Raw genomic sequence first — 22,693 nt, 5'->3', positions numbered from 1 at the left:
GTGACTAACCCTAATCCTCCCCCCTTAGTGCCTAACCCTCTCCCTAGTGCCTAACCCTAAACCTAATCCCCCAATACTTTACCTTCAGCATGCCAAAGGTCGGTATTCTGGAGCCGGGATATAGTCCATCGGAATGCCGTGTGGAGGCATGCTGACTACATCCCTTTGCTGGGCTGTGACTGGACGGTGGCTATTCAGATGCACAGAGATGTACCGCCTTAAGGGCATGTTATAGGAATGACGTGAGCAGTTGCTGAACTAGTTGTACGTAAACTCAGACATGAAACCACTCACATTGGAGGCCATACTCTTACAGAGAATCTGTAGCATGGGGCTGGTGCACGTTTTGATGGCGTGACGAATGGCTGCATCAAGACGCACCGAGCAGTATTGCAGCATCTTTTAAGTCGCTCAAAGAGGGCGTCTTAGTCCTTGCACATTCACATGCATGGATGTACACCGGGGGAAGGTATGATACAAGCAAAAGCATAAAGTCGCATTCACAACTACGGTAAAAGATGCTAAAGCATGTACCTCTGAATCAGCCCCTAAATGAGAGGTGTGTTAAAAGCATCAAAGGATAGCACTTTTTCAGCTAGAAAAGCGCAGTGCTCATATAATCTCAGTTACTCCCATAAGAGCTCAGTTACTCCCATAAGGAAAGGTAGAACTGACACTAGAGAGCCATTACTCTCAATACACAGATTTCTCAGAGTTGAATCGGTCTCATGTGACTGTGGAAGAGTGTTTTTCTGCAGCTCATCCTGTCACCAGGATCTGTTAAGCTCACAGGAACACTCTGTTTTTATAACTCAAAAGGCACTGTAGCCCATTTACATGTAATAGAGTGAGGATACATGCAAATTCACCAGACACCTTACTCTAAGCCTGCATACGTCTATGGTTGGCACTATGGCCCTATATATACATTTCTAAATTCATATCTGCTCCATTGCTCCTCTTCGGTATTTTTTTTTATGTTTCTCTTAAAACTTCTTGCATTCAGTACACCCATTATCCTGCATATATTTGTATTCTCTCCAAAACAAAATGATATTGCTGTTAGCATGGAAATACAGTAGTTGACAGTTCATATATTTATATAGATATTTCCACTAGATGGCTGAAGCAGATTCTGATAGTCACACCTATAATGAAGTGTCAAAGATGTTGCAAGATCTTAACAAGGATCTGGAAATAATGCTAGAGCAGATGGAGAAGATATCAGGTAGGGCAACCAATAACCACTGGAATGTATACATTTTCAGCCTCAGACTTACCGTAATTACTTGATATATATCTATGTAATATTAATGTTGTGTTTAGTCTGGGCACAACAATTCATTACTGTCTGTTCTGATTTGTACTTCTAACACCAAAAGGCTGCCCTGGGTACAGTGAATATTAATCAATATTATAAATGTATATTCGTGTAACCCACCTCCTCATGCTGCACTGTCCAGGATATCCTGAAGGTGCAAGAATGGAACTGAAAATACTAAACTGAACTACAGCAACTAATCAATTAGCTACTATTTGTCTAGGGCTGCATGTACTAAACACAAAAATTTGGTATTTTCAGGAGTTTTACCGCATACCCCATATGTGCAAAGCACCAGAATGTTTCATTCAGGTGGGTAACGGCATTTTCAGGTGACGTTACCCAATAGAAGCCTATGGGCTTCTTTAAGGGACGCTCCCCCTTAGAGGGATCTAGTTGGATCCCTCCTATATCCCCAAGTGGCCGGCGTCCTTCTGCGCATGAGGGACTTCTTGGTATTAAACCCGGAAGTCTCTCTGTCTGCGGGCATTGCAAAGGATAGCTCTCATCGGGAGACTGTCCAGAATAGCAGATAGACATATCGAACCTTCGAAAGAGCACTAGTGGGGAAGTTGCCCATACTGTAGCAACCATTCAGCTTCTACCTATCATTTTATAGAATGTACTAGATAAATGTTAGACAAAAGCTGATTGTGCTACAAAGACATGGACACTTGTCTGGAGCATAACTTTTCTGTATTATTTCATTGTTTTTATTTGTCTTGTAAGAGTGATAACATTATTGGATTCATAGTGTACCTTGAAAACATCTTTGCCAGACTAACTGTCCACCATTTTTTGAACCACCCAGACTAATGTTGTGAGTGTATTCAGGGCCTGATTCAGCAAGGATCGCAACTAGGGATGTGCAGGCTCGGATAGGTTCGAGTTTGCACGTGGAGTTCGGATTTTTCCCTCCAAAAAAACGGAACTCAGAAAGAGGCAAAACGTCATCTTACATGGACGAACATCATCATTCCTGGACAAAAGTCCAGGAATGATGATGTTCATCCATGTAAGATGACGTTTTGCCTCTTTCTGAGTTCCGTTTTTTTGGAGGGAAAAATCCGAACTCCACGTGCAAACTCGAACCTATCCGAGCCTGCACATCCCTAATCGCAACTGTGATTACGCACACAATTGTCTGATTGGTGCGTTCTGTGCATGCGTAAGCATCGCAGTGCACGTGCGCTAACACCCCACTGCGATCGGGACTGTGATTGCAGGGACTACGCAGACCCATCGCAGAGTGATTGACAGGAATTACCATTTTGGGGGGTGATGGGAGGGGGTGGTCGGCAAAATGCAGGTGTGCCAGTCAGTTTGAACGCCGTTGTAGGGGCGTGCATAAATTAGCCACTGCGATGCCCTATACGCAGCTTGTGTACACACAGCGTGCGATGGGGTTAGCAAATCCTGAGTAAGGTCAGAGCATGTGCAAGTGTGTGTGAGGCTGCGATGGTACTCGATGTTACCGATGGTTTTGCAGTCTTGCTAAGTATTACCAATGTGTTTAAGATAAGTTGGGCGTTCTTATGTAGTGCTAGGACGGCATAGCGATCACAGAGGATTAGCATAGCTTTGCAATGAGACTGCGTGCATAATCGCTATTGCATTTGCAGTTGTGATCCGTACTGAACCAGGCCCTTAGTTAGAGAACCCCATTATCAGGCATTCTTCCTACTTTTGAAAATGCATTTCAGGGAGATTGTGAAAGAAACACCTAAGAGCGCGGCGGTAAAGTGGACGTGTAGTGCTACATCTGAGAGGAGTGTCATAAAATTTACTTTCATCCAAATATAAATAAGCCCCAAAGCAGTTAGTAAGATCTACTTGTTGATGAAAAAAATACACTGATACTTTTCAGGGCTTGCTCAAATTATGGGCGGTGTTCAATTGGTGCGACAAGTGCCGAAATCACGGTAAATTATTGCACCCGCAATAATCAGATAGTGTAAAATCTCAGACCAGGAGAAAAAAAATGCAAAGTCCATATTTTTGCCTAAAAATGTGGGGATTTCTTTGAGAACCCTTTGGACACCCCCTAATGATTAATTACTCCAAAAGTTTTTTGTAATGTGCGTAATTTATCCAAAAACGACCATTCCAAGTTTTAGGTGAAAAAATTTTTGTTGAAAATGGGTTTAACGTATTAGGTCTGTTATTTCGGGGGGCTTTCTAGATGCAATAGAAATTTATTTGCAAAGAAGCAAAAAAGACAAATATAGCCTTACTGGTGCACTCTTAAATACATAATAGAAGTAATCAAAAAGAGAAAAATAATTAAGAAAAATTATAACTTAACCTTTAGTAAATATTTGTTAAAAGAGAATGTATGAAAGATACATTTCTTATTGGGATCCAAAAAGGGAGACATACATACATGCAAATACATAAAATATTAAGGTGATAATATGGGCGAAATAGCTCTCTACTACTAGTTCTCCAATATAAATCCTAAATTGCTGTTGATTAAATAATAAATGGAGAAGTAGAATAGAAAACCACCTAATTTTGATATGTCATATATATACAGTCAGGTGCATAAATATTGGGACATTGACAGAATTTTCATATTTTGGCCTCTATTCACCACCACAATGGCTTTGAAATGAAACAAACAAGATGTGCTTTAACTGCAGACTTTCAGATTTAATTTGAGGGTAACTACATCCAAATCAGGTGAACGGTGTAGGAATTACAACGGTTTCTATATGTGCCTCCCACTTTTTAAGGGGCCAAAAGTAATGGGACAAACTAAAAAATCCTAAATCTAACTTTCACTTTTTAATACTTTGTTGCATATCCTTTGTAGGCAATTACAGCCTGAAGTCTGGAACGCATAGACATCACCAGACGCTGGGTTTCATCCCTGGTGATGCTCTGCCAGGCCTCTACTGCAAATGTCTTCAGTTCCTGCTTGTTCTTGGGGCATTTTCCCTTCAGTTTTGTCTTCATCAAGTGAAATGCATGCTCAATCGGATTCAAGTCAGGGGATTGACTTGGCCATTGCATAACATTCCACTTTTTAGCCTTAAAAAACTGTTTGGTTGCTTTTGCAATATGCTTCGGGTCATTGTCCATCTGCACTATGAAGCGCCGTCCAATGAGTTCTGAACCATTTGACTGAATATGAGCATATATTGCCCGAAACACTTCAGAATTCATTCTGCTGGTTTTGTCAGCAGTCACATCATCAATAAATACAAGGGAACCAGTTCCATTGGCAGCCATACATGCCCACACCATGACACTGCCACCACCATGCTTCACTGATGAGGTGGTATGTTTTGGATCATGAGCAGTTCCTTTCCTTCTCCATACTCTTCTCTTCCCATCACTCTGGTACAAGTTGATCTTTGTCTCATCTGTCCATAGGATGTTGTTCCAGAACTGTAATGGCTTTTTTAGATGTTGTTTGGCAAACTCTAATCTGGTCTTCCTGTTTTTGTGGCTCACCAATGGTTTACATCTTGTGGATAACCCTCTATATTCACTCTTGTGAAGTCTTCTCTTGATTGTTGACTTTGACACATATACACCTACCTCCTGGATATTGTTCTTGATTTGGCCAACTGTTGTGAAGGGGTTTTTCTTCACCAGGGAAATAATTCTTCTGTCATCCACCACAGTTGTTTTCCGTGGTCTTACGGGTCTTTTGGTGTTGCTGAGCTCTCCGATGCGTTCTTTCTTTTTAAAAATGTTCCAAACAGTTGATTTGGCCACACCTAATGTTTTTGCTATCTCTCTGATGGGTTTTTCATTTTTATTTTTCAGCCTAATGATGGCTTGCTTCACTGATAGTGATAGCTCTTTGGATCTCATATTGAGAGTCGACAGCAACTGATTCCAAATGCAAATGTCACACCTAGAATCAACTCCAGATCTTTTACCTGCTTAATTGATAATGAAATAACGAGGGAATAGCCCACACCTGTCCATGAAATAGCTTTTGAGTTGATAGTCCCATTACTTTTGGCCCCTTAAAAAGTGGGAGGCACATATAGAAACCGTTATAATTCCTACACCGTTCACCTGATTTGGATGTAATTACCCTCAAATTAAATCTGAAAGTCTGCAGTTAAAGCACATCTTGTTTATTTCATTTCAAAGCCATTGTGGTGGTGAATAGAGGCCAAAATTTGAAAATTCTGTCAATGTCGCAATATTTATGCACCTGACTGTATATGCACATGAATTAATGTAGCACATCAAAATCGCAGCTACTCAAATCATATACATAATTTAATCATTGATTTATCCACTTAATATGCACATGAACAAGAGACCATATAACTAGCAATATAAACACATAACATACACAGTTTAAGAAAATTGGTCTGATTCTGTCTAATTAGTGTCCAACCTGATAAATCATTCTCCTTGAGGTAAAGAAAGGAATTCCATAAATCTCCATAGATAGATACTTTAATGAAGTATGCAAAACATGCCAATCAGGTTAGTGAACAAGCCACATGTATGAGCCTGTTAAGATGGGTTACCAACTAGTGGCTCACAAAGGCAACATGTGTTACTTACGGCAGTGTATCAAATATATAAAATATACAATGTAACATACATATTCATGAGTAATAAAGTACAGTGAAATAGGAATAAGTTGTATCCACTTGATATAAGGTGGATATCACAAATGAAGTAAAATTATAAAGGAGTGGAAGAAAAGTGCGGGGACAATTTATGCTATACTGCTTCTGCTGTGCCTTGTCTATATAGTCAAACAAGGGATGAGAGAGGAGTGAGGAACATCCCTGGAGAAACAACAGTTCAAAGCGCTTCTACTGTCCCCGCTCCTGACAGTGTCTCCCCTCTGTTACTAAAAAGCACTGCAGAGGGAGAGTTTCTGTCCAGCTTGGATGAGAGAGTGCTGGTGTGATAGAGAAGGAGATACCTCGTATAGGAATGAAGCAGGAGGAGCAGCTGCCGGTGGTGTGTGGCTGGGCTATTTGAGAGCAAACAGTCCCGACGGATGCGCGTTTCGCCTCTTCAGGCTTGGTCACCTGATCGCCGTAAAGGCTGTATAGATGCAACAGATGTTTTAAACATTGCAAGTGATTGCAGCAAGTGCAAAAGTTAAAAAAACACCTGTGACATATAATACTTATATAATACGGCAGTTCCGCGATTATTAATACATAGGCCCCTAAATTGGATGAACATTTTGTTAGACTTAATATAATAAATCCTTACTAAAAATATTTAAAGCTTCAAGTGATTAATAAATATTGTTTCAATTTGGTCGGGGTGGTTAGCGTATATATAGAAACTGATGATAGAAATAAACCCTTTTGTCAATCCCATCCCTTACCTTCCAACACAAGTTCTCCTTTGTAGCAAGCAATTTCACTCCTCTGGATAATTTCACAAATACCATTTCCTGGGCGTCTGTACTTACCTTACCCAACCCTTTAGTCCCTATTCGTCTCTCTCCTTTCTTGTACTACCCATCATCCCCAATGGCATCACCAGTGGGAGCAGGGGTGCGGGCCGCACCCGGGTGACACCCGCCGAGGGTGACACCAAAGTACGCACTTGGTTCCTGACACAGTGAGGGAGCTGGCACTGCACTACTGGTCCCCAGGGGCAGTTCGCCTCTCTGGACCCCCAGAGTGACTAAAACGGGGGATTCGGGCCACAAGGCCATGCCCTATCAGTGAGGTTACATCCATACCTGTGAGGCCACACCCCCTTTTACTGGCACGCACTGGGTGTCGCCAGGGTGAGTGACGCCTCTGATCATCCCTATTGTTCTTGGTTCATGGCCTGATTCAGAGATGTACACTGTTAGCATCGCTGCTGCATGTTTAGATGCAGAAGCAATTCTAACATATGGTAATGGAGCAGGAGGCATCTGATGACAAAAGATACCTCCTGCCAGCATCGCAGACCCGAGTGCTGTGCCCGAAGATGCAGCATCAGATCACCAATGTAAAATGTCCCCTGTTGCCGCTTCCTCCCTGCCCCCAAATGGCCGCAACATATCAATCATGCTGCGGCTTTGGGGGCACTGTTAGCGATCTTGCAGGACCTGTTCTGCACATGCGCAGAACGGGTCATGAGCATGCGCAGTTTCTCCACCATTGGAGATGTGTGCAAACCATCGGGTTTGCATACATCTCTGAATCAGGTGCTTAGTTAGGTATTTCAAACACCTACTGTATAGCACAGAGAATGAGTGCCAGCCGTTTGGTGTGACTTATGCTAGTTCCAGTCATCCTGTGCTTCTAGAGTTCAAGAGAAATCCTAGTTTGATGACTCTCCTTTACTTCGCCATTTACAGTGTTGTTTCTATTTGAAATGCTTATACTTAGCTTGGCTATAATCTGGTAAAAGTACCAATTATTGTACCACTTTTCTCTGTATTTGAAATACTGTAATTTTCCTGTTCCCTGTCCAAATAGACTGTTATATTTTCTTTCTCAAAATACTAATAATAAAAAACACAAATTGCAAAATAAAAAAGAACCATGTATATTGGCAAATGTATCATAGTACCCTGTCATGATAAACAAAATCAAACAAAAACACATAATACAGCCCCCTCTCTGCTTTGTAATTTTTAGTCCTGGCTAGCTCAACCTTGGGATTTATGTAATAAATATTTGTAAATGTCTATTTTTGTACCTTGTGTTTGCTATTAGTTAAAGCAACATGGATGGCTTATGACATGGTAATGGCCCGTAGCAATCCGGATCTGGCCGACCAAATGAGAAGACTGGAAGAAAGTTTCATGCAGTGCAGAGAGGAGATTGAGAAAAACTGGAAAGAGATATTAGGTGAAACCAATCAAACATCATAGAGCCACAGTACACCAAAGTACTTCTACTTTTTGTCTTAACTGTTGTTTAAAGACATTAAAGTTGTTTTGAAAAACAAATTATCAGTATTAATTTGGTAAAATGCATTCTCATAAATATTGGCTCACGGCTGCCTCAGTTTGGTGAAGGCAATGGTTCACTTTAGTAAAGGAACTTATCTGTGTATTCATCCTCACAGCATCTTGATATAGCTTTGAAAAATGAAGTCTAATTTCAGAACTCAAAGGTGCTTACGTTGCCTACAATTAGGAGTATACTATGAGAATTTCTTTTAAATAGATAACAGGGTATGTAATCAGCAAGGCAATCCTCTTATACAAATTGCTTTAGTTATATCAGTTTGGAATGATGGCTGTGAATACTCAGAAATCAATAGCATTCAGGCGAACATCACATGTACGATTCCTATTTATCATTAGGAACTCTTGCTTCATGCAAGTGGCAGGTTATTCTTACACATGGGGTGTGGCATATTTTGTCGACATTGAAAATATAGACAATCATAATATAGATATCATAATGTAAACAGGTACATTAAGTAGATAATCAAAATGTCATAATGAGGACATGAACATAATGTAGTAGACAATTCATATATTAAAGACAGGATAAAATGTCCACATGGTTAAAACGTAGCAAACAAAATATAGACATTATGGTCAGAATGTAGACATTTTGACCTAATCAACATTTTGAATATACAGCAAGTTACTGCACATAGTTTAACCAACAGTCATAGTATAGGCAGGTGTACATGATTTGCTTGTTATTTATCGCAACTATGAAAATAATTAGCGCTACTATGATGGGGCTAAGCGGTACTGTGTTTAGCGCAATAGCCTCAGCAACTAATTGATGGTGCAGCACATAAAGGGCACGCAGTTAGTGCAAAGTTCTCTAGCAGGGAGGTGACAATGTTTTTATTATACTGTATGTGTGACATGTTAGGATCAGTGTTTGCACATGTGCAGTGCTCTTTCTTCAGTAGGCAACCTGTGGCAGTCCAGATGTTGTGGAACTACACATGCAAGCATACCCTGGCACAGTTTTAGCATGCCTAACAGCAAATCTGTGGCTGGGCATTCTGGCATGTGTGGTTCCACAGCAGCTGGAGTACCACAGGTTGCCTACCCCTGCTCTACACATATCTTGATATGACAATTCGGCCATAAGACACTGTGGCACACATGACAGGGTCACTGTTTGTACTTCTCTCAGTTGGACACTATGTGGTACATTTATTCATTATGACTGGTCAATAAAATGTATTATTTAATCTATGTTAACATTATGATTGTGTCTACATTTTGGTTGTCAACATTTCTTTTTTCCATTGTCAACATTTTAACTGTCAACCTCATGCCCATGTCGACATTTTTGACTGTCGGATAGTTGAAAAAAAAAAAGACTGTGTCAGTGAAGATTAGTTATAAAAATAAATTATAAATAATATTAGTAATAATAATATATACAGTCAGGTGCATAAATATTGGGACATTGACAGAATTTCATATTTTGGCCTCTATTCACCACCACAATGGCTTTGAAATGAAATAAACAAGATGTGCCTTAACTGCAGACTTTCAGATTTAATTTGAGGGTAATTACATCCAAATCAGGTGAACGGTGTAGGAATTACAACAGTTTCTATATGTGCCTCCCACTTTTTAAGGGGCCAAAAGTAATGGGACTATCAACTCAACAGCTATTTCATGGACAGGTGTGGGCTATTCCCTCATTATTTCATTATCAATTAAGTAGGTAAAAGGTCTGGAGTTGATTCTAGGTGTGACAATTGCATTTGGAATCAGTTGCTGTCGACTCTCAGTATGAGATCCAAAGAGCTGTCACTATCAGTGAAGCAAGCCATCATCAGGCTGAAAAATCAAAACAAACCCATCAGAGAGATAGCAGAAACATTAGGTGTGGCCAAATCAACTGTTTGGAACATTCTTAAAAAGAAAGAACGCACCGGAGAGCTCAGCAACACCAAAAGACCCGTAAGACCACGAAACACAACTGTGGTGGTTGACAGAAGAATTATTTCCCTGTTGAAGAAAAATCCCTTCACAACAGTTGGCCAAATCAAGAACACTCTCCAGGAGGTAGGTGTATATGTGTCAAAGTCAACAATCAAGAGAAGACTTCACAAGAGTGAATATAGAGGGTTCACCACAAGATGTAAACCATTGATGAGCCACAAAAACAGGAAGACCAGATTAGCGTTTGCCAAACAACATCTAAAAAAGCCATTACAGTTCTGAAACAACATCCTATGGACAGATGAGACAAAGATCAACTTGTATCAGAGTGATGGGAAGAGAAGAGTATGGAGAAGGAAAGGAACTGCTCATGATCCAAAACATACCACCTCATCAGTGAAGCATGGTGGTGGTAGTGTCATGGCATGGGCATGTATGGCTGCCAATGGAACTGGTTCCCTTGTATTCATTGATGATGTGACTGCTGACAAAAGCAGCAGAATGAATTCTGAAGTGTTTCGGGCAATATTATATGCTCATATACAGTGAAATGCTTCAGAACTCATTGGACGGCGCTTCACAAATGCAGATGACAATGACCCAAAGCATACTGCAAAAGCAACCAAACAGTTTTTTAAGGCTAAAAAGTGGAATGTTATGCAATGGCCAAGTCAATCCCCTGACCTGAATCCGATTGAGCATGCATTTCACTTGAAGACAAAACTGAAGGGAAAATGCCCAAAGAACAGGCAGGAACTGAAGACATTTGCAGTAGAGGCCTGGCAGAGCATCACCAGGGTTGAAACCCAGCGTCTGATGATGTCTATGCGTTCCAGACTTCAGGCTGTAATTGCCTGCAAAGGATTTGCAACAAAGTATTAAAAAGTGAAAGTTAGATTTAGGATTGTTTAGTTTGTCCCATTACTTTTGACCCCTTAAAAAGTGGGAGGCACATATACAAACTGTTGTAATTCCTACACCGTTCACCTGATGTGGATGTTATTACCCTCAAATTAAATCTGAAAGTCTGCAGTTAAAGCACACCTTTTTGTTTCATTTCAAAGCCATTGTGGTGGTGAATAGAGGCCAAAATATGAAAATTCTGTCAATATCCCAATATTTATGCACCTGACTGTATGTTCATAGAAATAATGGACACAAAATTGTTTCTCTTTATGTATACATATTTATTTAATTAATTTTAACTCACATATAAACATACAGTATATCTAAAATATCCTTGATAAATCAGCTATATGGGTGTGAAATGCTTTGGAACAAAGGGCCTGATTCAGCAAGGATCGCAATATAGCGTATGCACACAGTTTTGCTACGACTATATGCTAATCCATAGCGATTGCAATGCCGCCGCCTACATAGGTATGCCCACTTGCTCACTTCAGGGAATGCTATGAGACCTCAGGCTGAATATGGCATCGCAGTGGATAATTTATGCACACCCATGAAATGGCATTGAAACATACTGGCATGTCTGCGTTCGGCCGACCATCCCCCCGTCACCACCCACAAACAGCACTTCCTGTCAATCACTCTGCGTAGTCACTGCGATCACAGTTACGATCACAATGACTGGTTTGTGCACTGCGATCGTACTTGCCTACTTTTGAAAAAGCATTTCAGAGAGATTGTGAAAGTAACACCTGTGAGCGCGGCAGTAAAGTGGGCGTGTACTGCTACATCTGAGAGGTGTGCCATAATACTGACTTACATCCAAATGTAAATGAGCCCCAAAAGCAGTTAGTAAGATCTACTTGTTGATGAAAACACACTGATACTTTTTAGAAAATGCATGTAACCATAGGCATCATTGTGCCTTATAACCAATGCAGGGAAATTATACTAATGATCCCATTTGAATGTATTTATCCCTGCCTTCTTTATATAACAGCTTCATAATGGGGATAAGGTGCAATCAGGGAGATTGGTAGACTTTTCAGGGAGACAGGGAGATTGCTACTATTTCAAGAAGTCTCCCTGACAATGATGGAGAGTTAGCAAGTATGACTGCAATGCATGCGCACTATAACGCATGCGCAGAAAGCAACAATCGGCCAATTGCGTGTGTATAAGCAACTGCGTATCTTGCTGAATCAGGCCCAATGAGCGGAGGACTAACACTAGCTATAGTGACCAAGCGAGAACACCGGGAGCCGTAACGCTATACCCGACCGGCTTCCTACCTCATCACTTAGCGCTGCGGTCATCATGTGTACTGGAGCATAGCCGGAGAAGAACATGCAGCACTGCAGACCAGCTGTACCATGCTAAGCAAGGAGGACCGGACCAGGAATAGCAGTAAGTCAGGGAGAGTCTAGGGTCAGCAGTGTTTATTTCACCAACATCTGCGTGCGACAAACAGGGAACTATCTGCCAGCCCTGCTTCCACCACTCCATCACTAAAGGAGTATAAACATTAAAAAATAATCAAAATAAAATTAAGACTACTACAGTATGTCAAGTAAATGGTTTTGTTAACATTTGTGCTATTTTTTGGGGGGGACTGTTAAAACATTTTATTTACATTCTCTTATATAAATGGGCTGCTTTTTATACATTACAAGCACAGAGAACTATTTTACTATTTTTAGATTTATAGTTACCAACCACTTCTCAAATTACCAGGTAGGAGTGTCCAAGACCCCACTTTATATTGAACTGATAAATTATGTCCAAATGTTTTTTTTTAGATGGATGATAATATTGTATGCTGCGTAACGGAAAGTACCTGTCTTATAATAAATGTCCAGCAAATGTTAGTAGTTCCTCATCTGGCGCTAGCTTATAGTACTCAGTACTCACCACCCAGTGCAGCGGTCCTATGCGAATAGGAGCGCAGCGGTGAGGACTCGGAGTCACAAGAGTCGGTCTGTGCTCCAGTGGGATATCACTTTGCAGCAATATATACTGGCAGGATCTAAGATCAGATCCGGCAGCAGTAGTGAATGAAAGTAGCGGTCTGGCTCCAAAGAACCTGTATCCTTGCAGCAATATAAGCCCACATAGCAGGGATCAGTGGTGGAAACATCCAGAGGACTTGTCCACCTCTGGTAATTATAGCTGGCAGCAGAGTCAGACCACAAGCAGGTTCGCTCTCCCAGCAGCAGCAGCAGTTATATTAGCAATGAGTGGTGGATAAGTCAAGGCAGGTTGGCAGTGACTAGTCAGCAATACAAGATAACTTTCCTGGAAAGAGTCCTTAGATGAAGGACAAAACGCATTGATCTAGTCAAGTTATCTTGTATTGCTGCCTACTCACTGCCAACCTGCCGTGACTTCTCCACCACTCATTTCATTTATTACTCAGCTTCACAAGAGAAGAATAGTATCTATTTTCTAAGTAGTGCCCAACAGTCTAAAATCAGAATATGCCCACGTACCTTCTCATGTTTCAACATCACAAGCATACATAACTAGGGGCTTATTTTTTAATGCCAAGCTCATCATGGTTATTTTGATTTCCATTTAGCATGATAAAAAAAATCACTCTTTGCAGGTATTTATGTAAATAGATTTATCCAGACAGATGGGTAATATTCAGCTGCCCCAATAATACTGTTATGGGGTGGTGAAAGATAATTTAGCATTTTGCTGGGCCAGAATCTGCATTTGCGAACATACCGTATGAGCTGGCTTGCTAGTTCTCTCTTAAACTAAAAGACCACTTTTTTTTATTAGAATGACAACTACAGTAAAATTAAAAAATATATTTTATTTCTAAAAAACAAATATTTCAAAACAATAATGCATAAAAAATCCTTTATTCAATTAATATAAATGCTGTTTGTTTTGTTATCACATTCACTGTACTCCTGTGATTCTTGTTAAGTAATCTTTCCCAAGGAAAAGCATTGACGATAACCACATTGGGCAATGCAACAATGAGCTCATTCACTGTCAAAAACACCAGCTTTCACCATCAATAGGGCTCATTATTAAATAGATGCTAATATCTCTTTATTGCAGATTAGGTGCGTAAATATTTGTACTGTAATAAACCCAGAATGATGGATACATATGATTTTAGTTCAGAACTAAAACAAATAACAGCTTATTAATATCCTATTAAGAAAACTAACACATGACAAAAACGTTTCTGCTTACAGTATTGGATTGCAGACAATAATGTGTAAAAGTTAAGTTCGACAAGTCCTTCAATAATTTACACAGATGTAATGGCATTTGGTTCTCACAGATTCAAGCCATCGGGGGCAAGGGTAGTCTACAGCCTGGATGGGAACTGCACTGAGATAAGCTGCCTTAAACACAGCTTTTCCATTTTCCACTGAGAACAGTGCAGTAGTCTCCCGATTTATGCAGAAGATGGTGTTATCCAGCACATCACATCTGAAGGGAACTTTGCTTCCAGGAAAAGTTGTTTTGTATCCAGACAACTTCTTGGTAGTGGTATTGTATAGGGTGATGTGTACAGTGCTAGCGATAAATGACAGGTCAAGCGAGGACACTGTCATAGGATTGAATGGGGAAGCAATGATTGGCTGAGTGGACGGTTGCAATGGCAGTGTCTGCTCTCACCAATCAATGCTTCCCCATTCCTATGGACAGGAGCCGATGTTTAAAACTATGCATGGGCAAGACCCGAACTGCACATGTGTAGGTCAGGTCCGGCCTCCTGCTACGTAATATGGCTGCAGACTTCAGGTGAGTGACAGTCTGCTGCTCTTTGGGGGCGGCTCCGGGTTGCATTCCTGGAAAAGGGGGCATGTCATCCCCATTTCCTGGGAGTGTTGAGGCCAGGGTCTGCATCGTTAGATGCAGATTTCCTGGCCTTGTAAGGAAGCGGCCAGGCTGAGTAATCTTCAGCTTACATAGCCTGACTGAGGTCAGCAACCATCATGACCATTGTGATCTGAAACAGCGTCTATGGACAGTGCTCTCGGATCACTATTGTGTCTGCTTCCCATAGACGCCACCTGCAGTATTTAAATAAATGTTGGACAGTATACAGCTGCTTCCTTGCAGCTGTACAATACTGTCCACATCTGCATCAGGTCCCCATGTCTACTAGTAACCTGTCATTTCTCATGAGTATCAGCATTTTCTCACAGCTCCCTTAGGCCAAAAGTTTCTTATTGAGAAAGTCTGCTAAGATTATTAAATTAAGTGTATTGTGCTTGCCTGTCATCCTTAGGTTCAGTTATGTTGTGGTGGAGAAGGTTGAGCAACTGCTTATCAATATATTTTATGATTGGCAGCCAACAGCACTGGTTTTGCTTATCACATTGGTTGGTCTTGGGCCACCAACCCGTGGTACCCCCGCAAGTGCCCTGTGGCACCCAAGGGTGCCACGGCACCCAGTTTGGGAACCACTGATCTAGTATATACAGTACATAACTGAATACTAGATATTGATATTTTACAGTATCTCAATATTCGTCTCTCTGGCTTTAAATAAATATCTGCACACTCTTTCAGAGAGTATAGTTATAATGATTAATGTAATCACATAATATGCACCTAGTACAGTGAGAGATCAATCAAATCTTTTGTGTTAGGGTTGATTCCTTTATGTAGTAGTGGAGAACAAACAAGTTCTTATAAAAGATACAATGTTTTGCTGTTGAGCAATTTCATTTATATGTATCGAACTAAACCAAAGAATTGTGCAAGTTTGAATTTTTTCACAAATCTTTGTTTATTAAAATCAGCTAACGGAGGTTATAGTATACAGTGGATTAATTTGTCTACTCTTATGGAAGCATAATTGCCACAAAAAGCTGAAGGAGTCCAAGCTCAATATTTAGATTTAGAATGCCTATAAAGCAAATATTAACACCTGCATGGCGTTCACACACAATATTTACAATTAATTTACATAGCAGGAAACAATACCAACAGTGTACTATTTCCCAGCTGTTACTTTCTGTTTATGTTTTAGAAACTATTTCTATAGATAAGCCTGTACACTGCCTGTGGAAATGGATGTGAACGAGAAAAAAAGTAGAACAGTGTCAATACAAAAAATAATTAAAATGCTTATTGCATTTAATTAAAACATAGATGGTTTATTTTCCATTAAAAATAAGCAATAAAGACACTGGTTAGTGTGCACAATATTGTATATGCAAAATCTATGAATATGCATTTACATACTGTATATGAGTACAGATGTATATGGGGTATGTTTATTGTTATTCAAATATCGCAGAGAGAAGCATATATGTTTTCGAAACCCACTTCTCACCTGTATTTATAAAAAAAAAACCCCGATCACTGGTGATACCTGGAACGGAGATAGTTAAGTTACCGCTTCTGGCCAGTCTCCAGCGTTCTCCTTGCTGGCTCATTATATAATTTATGTAACTTACTGTATTTTAAAGTGCATTTGATCTGGTAATGCCTGTTACATAGGCTAATGCATTGAGTTTACATATTTTTTGCTGGCAGTAACCATTTTGTTGTTTTGGGTGATATAATGAGCCTATTTTCAAAACTATTTGGGAGCACATTGAGGGTCTTATCTATGAAAGCAACACAAGTAACATGCTAGTTTATTTTTAGATCTGTTTTTGGCATGTGTTCAATCAGATTAGGAGAAGCTAACAGAAAAAAAATAACAAAAAAAAGTATTTGCATCCAAGTTTTTGGATTAACTTCCCCTAACTTGAATGTACATTTGGAGGCAAACGTTGATGCGGTAAACTGTTAGAAGCTTCAATGAATATGAGAACACTGCCACTCCCAGGTGATCAGTGAGGTACTGCAACATAAATGTCTGAATTATCAATACCTGTACTTCCTGACACTGACACTGAAAGGTTGCAATGTATAATCTTGTAGGATGGGGGCAGCATTGTACTGTACTTTCTGTCCAGAATGTTAATTAGACATGTGTTTACAGAAAATGTATTAGACAATAATTATACATGTGTACAGAAAATTAATTAGACATTAATTAGACATGTGTGTACAGAAAATTAATTAGACCAGAGTGGTGCATCCCATGATGCAGTAGTTTTGATCTCTGGGAGCTGTAACATACTGTACTGTATACAGGACGTTACTTGTATGCTCTGCCATGTTCACCTACACAACAACTAGTAGAGATTGCAGCAAACTCACTCTGTTCAACACAGCCAAATGTTGTCCAACCATACGCCACACACATCCCAATGGTGTCAGAAGTTGGCAGATATGGCATAATGTTTCCAATGCATTGACCCCCTAGTGAAGGCTTGGCTAACCTGTGGCTCTCCAGCTGTTGTGAAACTACAAGTCCCAACATGCCTTGCCAAAGTTTTAGCATTCACTAATAGCAAAACTGTGGCATGGCATGCTGGGACTTGTAGTTTCACAATAGGTGGAGAGCCACAGGTTGGCCAGGCCTGCCCTAGAGTTTCATGAGAAGATTGCTGACAACTGACTGAAATTATTAAAAGATGTACAGTATACTGCATTGCTGGATTGTTAGAGGAAACACCAAAAGCATAGTCTGCTCCACTTAGCTGGGGAGGCAGTAGAAAAATCTGAATTTTTTTGGAGGAGTCGGGAATAGAGAAGACCCTGATATACTGTACTATTAAAGAAATATGTCTTCTTGTAAGAAATATAATAATAGAAATATATGTCTTCAATACTACTAAAATAAAAACATGTGTTGAGACTATACAATCATATGCGTTGCCTGGAACGGAACCCTGAAGCCTGTAGAACTGCTGCAGACCCACCAGGTGCGTCCAAGGGATGCTGTGGAGCTGCAGGGTAGGTAGTTTAAATCCCAGCTGTTGGGATGCTGGCATCTAGAATGCCGGCGCCGGAATCCCGACACCAGTCAGAACCCTGATGCTGGCATCCTGACTGCTGGCATGCCGATGGTAAGTAGTGGGGTTAGGGGGAGGGTAAGGCACTGGTGGGGAGGATTAGCTTTAGGCTGCAGGGAGGGGGTTAGGTTTAGGCTGTGGGGGGAGGGTTAGGTTTAGGCTGCGGGTGGAGGGTTAGGTTTAGGCTGTGGGGGGAGGGTTAGGTTTAGGCTGCAGGAAGGGAGGGTTAGGTTTAGGGGTGAGTGTAGGAAAAGGATACTTACCGACAAGTGTCTGTATCCTAACCCTGTTGGGATGCTGGCATCGGGATCCTGAGCCAACCCGAGCTGCCTGGAGCATTGGCTTAGCTATAGTTGGTGCATGGGGTGTTGTGTTGCTATGGGTCCCAGAGGCTTAGGGGACCCCGGACCCAGGTCATATAGTTGTCTACCAATTTCCCAGGTTACCCGCAAAGCAAATCCTGGACTGAAAAGGGGAAATCATCAGTGCTCATATAGGTGGTGGTCTCTATCTCTCCCTATCAGTAAAGCTTCACACTGATAGGATCCATCTTTCATGCTCTTAAACAGTGAGCTTGATGCTGTCAATCAAAAGGCTACTCCTAAAGTACAGCCTTTGTAAAGTGAACTGAGACGTAATGAGCAATGTGGCATACTATGAACTGGAGGCAGTACAATGTGGCATAATATGAACTTGGGGCACTTAAATGTGCCATAATATGTATTGGGGACACTGTGTGGCATAATGTGATCGGGGGCACCATTTGTCATCATTTGTAAAGCTTCACACTGATAGGATCCATCTTTCATGCTCTTAAACAGTGAGCTTGATGCTGTCAATCAAAAGGCTACTCCTAAAGTACAGCCTTTGTAAAGTGAACTGAGACGTAATGAGCAATGTTGCATACTATGAACTGGAGGCAGTACAATGTGGCATAATATGAACTTGGGGCACTTAAATGTGCCATAATATGTATTGGGGACACTGTGTGGCATAATGTGATCGGGGGCACCATTTGTCATCATGTGTACTGGCAGCACTATGATGTGGCATATTGTGAAATGATTGCAATACAATGTGGCATATTATGAATTGGAGAACTATGGGTGTAATGTGAACTTGGCAATACTATGGGCATAAATTGAACTAGGGCACTACTATTGGGCATACAATGAACTAGGGCACAACTATTGATAATAACATTAATTAGGCACTACTGTGGGACATAAAATTAACTAGGGCACAACTATGGCACATACAATTATGTAGGGCACTACTATGGCACATAAAATTATATAGGGCACTATTATGGACAACTGATGTGGAGAGAGGTGTCTCTCTTGAAGCATTGGTTGTTATGGAGTTATTGTTATGCCACTGTCCCACAGTGCTCTAGTTTGTAGTTGGTGGCCCTGACCCTTAGATATGACATCATAATGTCACGGGTTTAGGGGGCAAGGCTGGCTCCACCTTTATGCTCTCTGCCTGGCTGTTGATAATGAATGAACATACAGAGATTCTGTAAGTCTGTGGCTTGACTCAGTATCAATAAACATCAGCAAACTACCATAAAGTGCACAAACTAAGGGGCCTATTTATCAATATTATGTTTACTAAGAAAATGTGAAAAAGGATGTTTTTACACCCTTTTCACAGTATTTTAGTATCTCATAAATTTATTAAGGGCAATTAGAGTAGTTTTCATGAAAAACTACCCTATGCCCTTTAATTTGCATATTTTTAGTATGCAGATCGCATTTCCCATACTTGTAATGGGAAATGTGATCTGCCTGAGAATTACTAAAAATATATTGTAAAAAAATAAGTGGGAAAGCCCTGTGATAATAGCGCCATCTTCAGATGGCATTTTCAGGGCTTTCTCTGTCGGTCCCCCGACTCCTTCTCTGCTCTGACAGGCAGACCAGAGCTGGGAGCTGGCCCCTGTTATCAGCTCTGTGGTCTCAATAGACCACAAGCAGATCACTGGAAAAAATAGTCTAAAAAAAACAACAACAAAAAACACCTGATTCCAGGGACCAGTGATCGGTGCCCTTGTGATGTCCTCTGGGTCTCCTGTCAGCTGGTCTCCAGGCTCCTGCACTGTGAGCCTGGTCAACTGCTGCATAAAGCAGCTGACCGGGGTCACAGTGCAGGAGCCAGGAGATCAGCTGACCGGAGCCCCAGAGGGAGGACTTCACCGGAGCACCGCTCACCGAGGTAAGTGTAAGTGAGCGGGGGGTCATACGGGGTACAGCCACAGGAGTGGTTGGTGAGGCAGCAGCGCATGAGCGTAAACCTTCTCAATGTATTTTTTGCAAAAAATACATTGAGAAGACTGCGGAAGGGATTCACAGGGACAGAACTTTATCGAAAGCTCTGACCCTGCAAGGGATTTAAGATAAAGTCCTTTGATATTTCCAAAATTTGCAATGCAAATTTAGGCAAAAATATCACACTAGAAATGCGGATTGTAGAAAATAGGGCCCTAAATGATAAGATCTCACCATTACAGCAAAAGGTACTATGGGTCTCATTCAGACCCTGTCGCAAGCGCCAATGCGCTCACAACCGGGTCGATGGTCCCCACAGAGCATGCGCACGCCGGAGCCGGCTCCATCGTGCACATGCACGAGACACAGCTAGCGACGGGCGCTCCGTCGTTAGGGGTCTCGTAGCAGACGGGGCGAGCTGTCGATGTTGAGTGACAGCTCGCCCCATTTGCTGGACGGGCCGGGGGTGTGCCCGGCCAAACGGAGGCGTTCCATTGATGATGTCAGTGAGGAACTTCCTGCTCAAACAGAGCAGGAAGTTCCCTGGGGCTTACGAGTGCCCAGACCCAACCTTAGGGTCTCGTCGTAAGCCCCAATGGTCGCGATGGTGATGACCATCGCAACCATCACCCTGATTGCAAGCTAAGCTGTGGGTGGTAACTCACAGCTTAGCTTGCAACCTGGAAGCAGCACTTCAAAACAAGAAGTGCCCGCCCTGATTCAGAGTGAACGATCGCTTCTTGCGATCGACTCTGAATGTGGGCCTATATCCATAGAATAAACAAGAAAGCGTGTCTGTCTGTTTGTCCTTTATGCACAGCCAGAGTTTTGGACCTAGCTCCACCAAATCTGGCATGGTGGTGTAGTTTGACCAGGATTAAGTTTTTGTCTAGGTTTGAAGTTTGACAGGGCCACACACTGTCACACAATCCTTAAAAATGGGGCTCACTCTTAAATTACATAGGTTTCAGGGCTGGCTCAAGTGGAAATTGTCAGTCTGCCAAAAACCTGTGTTAAAGCTACAAAAGTATCCTTTTAACCTCACAGTCTGAGGAAGTGCCAAACTTTATGGCTCATGCAAGTTCATATTAAATCCACAGTTAGTCCTTTTTAAAGTGACCATTTATATTAGTTAGCCCTCTGTGTTTGCATGCAAGGGCATTACTAGAACTTTGTCGGCCACATATCAAGATCTTAAAAGCCCCCCCAGAGGTAAATAAACACATACATTTTTCCCCTCTCAGAGCCCATTCATGTTATGCCACACAGTAGTACCCCTTATACACATTATGCCATGCAGTAGTAGTGCCCCTTATGCATTATGCACACAGTAATGCCCCTTACACTACACACTAATGCCCTTTATAGATTATGCCATATAGTAATAGTGCCCCATATAACACATAATTCCCCACATTTGTAGTGCCCCTTACACATTATGCAACATAGTAATGCCCATTATAACATTATGCCACACAATAATGCCCCTTACACATTATGCCCAGCAACTCACCTCTCCATGTCCCTCCAGCAGCCTCTCACCTCCCTCTGTGTGCCATTAGCAGGTGTGGATTAGGTGCCGGGCCACCAGCTAATTACAGCTAGTACACTGGCAGGCAGCGGCAGACATGGACAGACATCGCCGGCGCAATTTGAATCTGGCACCGGTCACAAGTCAATCAGGAGCCAGCACTGCTGATTGGTTGCCTGTCTGTTCAGCTCTGATTGCCTTGTGACTCATGCTGTCTCTCTCTATGTATGCCTGCCGTGTGCCAGCTGTAATCAGCTGGTGGGCCGGCACCAAAGCAACATCACTGACACCCAAACCCCCCTCAGCGGCCATGACTTGCCCGGCCCACCTTGTGTGCGTGACTGGGTGCAGGGGGAGTGGCAGGCCACAGAGGTAGCTCGGGCACCATAGCAGCCGCACCCCTTGCACCCACAGTTGTTACGCCACTGTTTACATGCATTTTAGAAAACAGTGGGGTCCTTTTCAGGATCATTGGAATGGGGTTATAGGCTAGAACAATGTCAACAAATAGGCTGTAGGAGTTTTTCAGGGTCCAGTCTTCAACCCGGGCAATGCCGGGTATCCCAGCTAGTAAAAAATACTGGTCTCCTCATGTCAAGTCTCCCCAATAATTAGAATATGTCAAACAATACAATAATCCTAACATACTTACTAATATGTCATACTATTATTTGCATTCTAGAATGCATAATGTGGGCTTATTAAAACCAATATCAGGGCCGAAACTAGGATATCGGTCACCTGGTGCAAGATAGCAATTTTGCGCCCCCTCCCTTCTTGTACCTGGATTTTGTCATTGCTCCTCCATAAGGCAGTGCACTAGTCAAACGTCCCTGGTATAGTGACTTACATTATTCCACACACAATAATGCCCATTACACAAAATACCACACACTATAATGCTTATTACCAAAGTGCCACTTACATATTTGCCCAACACCATTTTATGCCCCA

General features: G+C 41.6%; 1 protein-coding gene across 1 annotated transcript; it reads left to right on the top strand.

Annotated features, from left to right (window-relative positions):
* Positions 1 to 1,119: 1,119 nt before the first annotated feature.
* On the top strand, positions 1,120 to 8,138 carry SYCE3 (synaptonemal complex central element protein 3). Its single transcript, XM_088450407.1, has 2 exons — positions 1,120 to 1,228; positions 7,981 to 8,138. The coding sequence occupies exons 1-2, from the start codon at positions 1,120 to 1,122 to the stop codon at positions 8,136 to 8,138; spliced, it is 267 nt and encodes an 88-aa protein (XP_088306533.1).
* Positions 8,139 to 22,693: the final 14,555 nt, after the last annotated feature.

This window comes from Taudactylus pleione, unplaced genomic scaffold, assembly GCF_031769625.1.
Source record: "Taudactylus pleione unplaced genomic scaffold, aTauple2 ptg000518l, whole genome shotgun sequence".
In the NCBI taxonomy this organism is placed as follows: domain Eukaryota; kingdom Metazoa; phylum Chordata; class Amphibia; order Anura; family Myobatrachidae; genus Taudactylus; species Taudactylus pleione.
Note: the sequence above shows the minus strand (reverse complement) of the source record. Positions and strands in the feature narration are given on the sequence as shown.